This window comes from Vigna unguiculata, chromosome 5 (genome assembly GCF_037176805.1).
Source record: "Vigna unguiculata cultivar grain cowpea cultivar isolate G323 ecotype 2 chromosome 5, ASM3717680v1, whole genome shotgun sequence".
NCBI lineage: Eukaryota > Viridiplantae > Streptophyta > Magnoliopsida > Fabales > Fabaceae > Vigna > Vigna unguiculata.
This window is the reverse complement of record NC_140796.1, coordinates 38,774,670-38,780,011: the sequence shown is the minus strand read 5'-3', so window position 1 is coordinate 38,780,011 and position 5,342 is coordinate 38,774,670. Positions and strand designations below refer to the sequence as shown.

Sequence of the window (5,342 nt, the reverse complement as noted above, 5' to 3'; positions counted from 1 at the left end):
AACAAGGCATTCAAACATAATAAAATTTTAGTACGAGCTTAATCAAGTGGGAAGGATCATTATTCTCAACTCACTTTATCAAGATTGATAACAAATTCATTATAATAAAAAGAAGATAACAAAGAATTTTTATAGTAAACAAGAATTTACGCCGATTGAAAATCTTATTTGTTAAAAATAATCCATGATTCCTCAACTATTTCAAAAACGACATATAGCGTATGAAAAAGATGAATTTAGAAAGAAATTAAAGGGAGATAAAAGAATTTGTGAAAAAAGAGAGAAAAAGTGAAAATGAAAAACATTATATAACACTTTAATACATAATATTATTTTTCTTTTAAACATTCATATTTTACTAATAATTAGATAAAATATTAATGACTATCGGCCTTATAAACTCTTACATGATAAGAAAAGTATATATATATATATATATATATATATATATATAATTTTTAAATAAGTTAAATTAATAAGAGTAAAAGAAATAAATTATGAATATTACATTGGATTTTCTAAATAGACTAACATTTGAACCATGATAAGATTTTTAAACTAAAATAATCAAAAGTATAAATTCAAAATAAAAGAAATTTTAGTTAATTAAGTACTAAATAAAAGACGTAATAACTTCCTACCACTTAATTAAACAATTACATATAACCAAAAGAAGAAAACACATAATTACAGGTAAAAGACATGTTCCATAAATCATGCGTTCATTTTTCGGAGGGTATCGTAGGAATAATGTTCAAAACCAAAGAAAACATGATATATGTACCGAAATCTCTTGTTGGGCTTCCTATAGTCATCAACTTTTCCCAGTTCTGTGTGCTCCACCGAACTCTGCAAGACAGAAGAAATGGAAGCAGTGTGGACAAGGATTCTGATGCTGATTCTGATACTTGTTCTGATATTGGCATGGAGGGTACTGAATTGGTTATGGTTCACACCGAAGAGGCTTGAAAGGCTTCTCAGAGAACAAGGCCTTCAAGGCAATCCATATACTCTTCTCGTTGGAGACACCAATGAATTTATGAAGATGAGAAAGGAAGCCTACTCCAAACCCATGAATCTCTTCTCACACGACATAGTGCCACGAGTGTTTTCCTTTTTCCATCACAGTATCAACACACATGGTATGCTTGTTGTTCCTTCTTCTGTTGTCTTTTTGTAGCTGTTGCTTTGTCTTTCTTCCTTCAGGCTTTCTTTGTTTTGTCCATGTAAAATGAGTGCAAGATGCAAGGTTAATGGTGTGTTTGGTACAGAGAACAAATAATATTGTTGATCTGGAAAAAGTTAAAAGAGTTTCATTGAAGAGAAATAAAGATAGAAGTGAGTTTAGATGAAAAGTAATACAGTAAAGTTCATTATTTTAATTTTTTTTTCCGATTCAATTCCATCTTTGCCTTCTAATTCTTCTCTCATAAAGGATAATTTCGACACTTTTCTCGTACGTAAAAGTAATTAACTGTGACTTCTCAGTACACTGATTGAGGCCCCATTAGCTTATAAAATTCCGAAAGCTACAAAGTACCTAAAAGGATTTAATTGATAAGATAGTATTTCAAAGTTTATTCCATTTAGACTTTGGATCAATACCTATGACTCCACCTAGTTGTAGTTGAAAGTTGAAGACACACTTACATCTCTACAGAGAAATCTCTGGGGGACATTGCAGACTGATACCAAACTTTTTTCTGTACATACATTATGTCTATTTTTGAAAAATTGTTCATTATATGATGAATGCGTTTACCGAATCTTTCACAATAATAAACTATTTTTTATACTGTGCATAATGCAATCCACGTCAGTCACATCCTATAAGTAATATAATGATCATAATTTGGACATGCCTGTCATTTTAAACGACTTGAAACTAGGTTTATATTAGATCATCTAGAATTTAACATTACATGATATAATGAATGAAGAAGAATACTGGTGAACTTTCAAGGCTTACAAATTTAAACTAAAGCAGATTAATGCTCTGTTCCTTTTTGCATAAGCCTAAGGTGTAGGTAGACATGGTCTAAATATGCTTGAAAAACTTGAAACCATAATGCCCCAAAGGTATTTGTCCTCGGTCTTTTCTCTGCTTGGTCTTTTCTTCTTGATGGGAAAGAAAGTATCAGAACATATATGACAGAAGTTTTGAATGAAACTGGGATTTACACGAAGGAAAAAATAGAAATATAGAAAAAAGAGAGATTAAAATTCAGCTAGGGGACTTGGTTTATGTGAAAGCTGACCTTAAAGATTGGGATCTTAGTGTAAGGGTCAATTAAAAGCTTAGTTCTAAGTTCTAAGGTTCTTATGCTGTCTATGGTTCTAAGGAGTGATCTCTATTTCTGTATTATTCCATTTTGAATATCAGTCTGGTATCTGTCATGTTTGCTGTCCCACTTGCATTGTGTTATTCTGTTTGTTTAGTTTAATCTTGAATGTTTTATTGTTCCTTGTCATATTTAATCGAAGAAAATTCGTATTGTTTGTTGATGGTATGTAGGCAAAAATTGTTTTATTTGGTTCGGACCAGCACCAAGGGTGACCCTCACTGATCCTGAGCTAATCAAAGATGTATTTAACAAGCCGCATGACTTCGGAAAGATTAAAATGAATCCACAACTCAGGTTAGTAGCTCCTGGTCTTGTAAGCCACGAGGGAGAAAAGTGGAGCAAGCACAGAAAGATAATCAATCCTGCTTTCAATTTAGAGAAGTTGAAGGTGAGTTTCTTTTTATTAGATATAAATCTTATAAGTTCACTAATTTTCCTTTCCAAAGAAAACATCGTTATTTGTTTGCATGTGTCTGTTTTTTTGTTTGTATCTGTTGGTGTACAAGTATCATGATGTGAACTTGGAATATTTTGACATGGAAATTTTAACACCTAGCTGTTTCTGCATTACACCTCAGAATATGTTACCACTATTCATCAAATCTTGTGATGATCTGATTAGCAAATGGGAGGAAAGGTTATCTTTGGATGGATCAAGTGAAATGGACGTATGGCCTTTCCTTCAGGCTTTGGCTAGTGACGCAATTTCTCGAACAGCATTTGGAAGTAGTTATGAAGAAGGACGAAGAATATTTCAACTTCTAAAAGAGCAAGGTGAACTTACCATGCAACTTATGTTGAAAGTTTACATCCCTGGATGGAGGTAAGACTAATATGTATATTTGACTACATTATAGAATTAAGTGACCAAGTTTTTTGGATGATCTTTATTTCGCTAAACCAAACTTGTCATTCTTTGGTAAAGGACATTGTGATGAGAAAACAAGAATTGTGATTAACAATCAATGAAACTTGTTGTTTACAACAACCATCGTGACATGATTATGTGATATATGTCTATTTCAACTTGTAAAATCAAACTATGTTTAGAATTGAAAAACCATCATAGAAATCTATTTGATATCAAAAAGAGAATTTCCTTCAAATCATGATTAATAGAGGATTGGTTATGTTCCCTTGTAGGTTTGTACCCACTGCTACCCATAGAAGGATGAAGGCAATTGACAAGGAAATAAAAGCTTCACTTATGGATATTATTAACAACAGAGAGAAAGCACTAAAGGCGGGTGAAGCCACTAAAAATGACTTGTTAGATATACTGCTGGAGTCAAATCACAAGGAAATTCAAGAACAGGGAAACAATAAGAATGTTGGAATGAATATTGAAGATGTTATTGGGGAATGCAAATTATTTTACTTTGCAGGGCAGGAGACCACTTCATCTTTGCTTGTTTGGACAATGATATTATTGAGTATGTACCCTAATTGGCAAACACGTGCAAGGGAGGAAGTCTTACAAGTTTTTGGCAATCAAAAACCAGATTTTGATGGACTGAATCACCTTAAGACTGTAAGTTCATATTTTCATTTCATATTGAATAACATGCTCTAACCTGTTACTAAGAATATTTTTGAAACAGGTTACCATGATTTTGAATGAGGTTTTCAGGCTATACCCACCGGTAGTTGCTCTTGCTCGAAAAGCTTGTAGAGATTTGAAACTTGGAAACCTTTCATTAGCTGCTGGAGTTCAAGTTTCCTTGCCAATGATTTTGGTCCACCATGATTGTGAGCTCTGGGGTGATGATGCTAACGAGTTCAAACCTGAGAGATTTGCTGAAGGAGTTCTAAAGGCCACAAAGGGCAGAGCTTCACTAATTCCCTTTGGATGGGGTCCTAGGATATGCATCGGACAAAACTTCTCCTTGTTTGAAGCAAAGATTGCTTTGTCAATGATTTTACAACGTTTCTCATTTGAACTCTCTCCGACCTATACCCATGCTCCAACTACTGTGCTTACTCTTCAACCACAATATGGTGCTCAACTCATTCTACGTAAAGTGGAAATATAAATAATAATGATTTGGTACTGTTTGGTTCAAATTTTACTCTTGAAAATCTCAATGTAATAGCATTTCAAGAAGATTAAAGGAGACCAACACTTTCATGACTATTACTAGTTTATTTTCTGTAGTATTAATGTGAGAAACCTTTCTTGTATTTAATAATATAAGGGTATTGTTACAAAAAGTCTATCCATTTATCATGTCTTTTACTTAACTTACTTTGTCATTGGACAAATATTTAATTAATTCATGATCGATATATATATATATATATATATATATATATATATATATATATATATATATATATATATATATATATATATATATATATATATATATATATAATATATTTCTTAGCCACTAAGTAATGCTCCCATGCTTTTGAGGGCTTTTAATAAGAATATAAAGTTATGTGATAGGTGCAATAGTTCAAGATGGATCATGAAGTTTTTCACAAACCTAAACAATGGGATGAATGCCATGAAATAACACAACACCTATTTATTCCTATCTCAGATGTATCTATCACACTATATGATGAAGGATCGTCTTGAATTGAACGAAAATGGGTATGAACCCTAGAACGAATGGGGAAAAAGGAGGACGTCGATTTGGGGGTTTTTGCGGAACGGAATGAAATCACGCCACTTGGAGGAGGTTCTAAGATAAGTGAGGAAGATCTGCCACTTTGAATCGGAGATTCAAAGATAAGGATCGGTGGTTCTGAGGAGAACCTCGAGACTTGAGAGAAAATTCAAATCTGAATACAAATGTGTCTCACAAGGGCTTATATACTATGGGCCGAAACACAAAAGGCCCAACATAACTAAAGGTCCGAAAACGACCAAACAAATACATTACAAAAAAAATATAAAAGAGTTCCTATTCTACGATCTGAAGCTAATTTGAGATCTCTTTGAAGATCCTGGGCATGATTCCATCATCTGTTTTCTAATCCCTTGACGGT

At 32.9% G+C, this 5,342-nt stretch overlaps 1 protein-coding gene across 1 annotated transcript; it reads left to right on the top strand.

The window, feature by feature from the left end:
* The first annotated feature begins 792 nt into the window (after positions 1-792).
* On the top strand, positions 793-4,556 carry LOC114186060 (cytochrome P450 72A68-like). The gene is made up of 5 exons (XM_028074061.2): positions 793-1,142; positions 2,516-2,733; positions 2,924-3,168; positions 3,489-3,876; positions 3,947-4,556. Exons 1-5 carry the CDS (start codon positions 866-868, stop codon positions 4,376-4,378), a joined length of 1,560 nt encoding a protein of 519 aa, XP_027929862.1. The 5' UTR covers positions 793-865; the 3' UTR covers positions 4,379-4,556.
* The last annotated feature ends 786 nt before the right edge of the window (positions 4,557-5,342 follow it).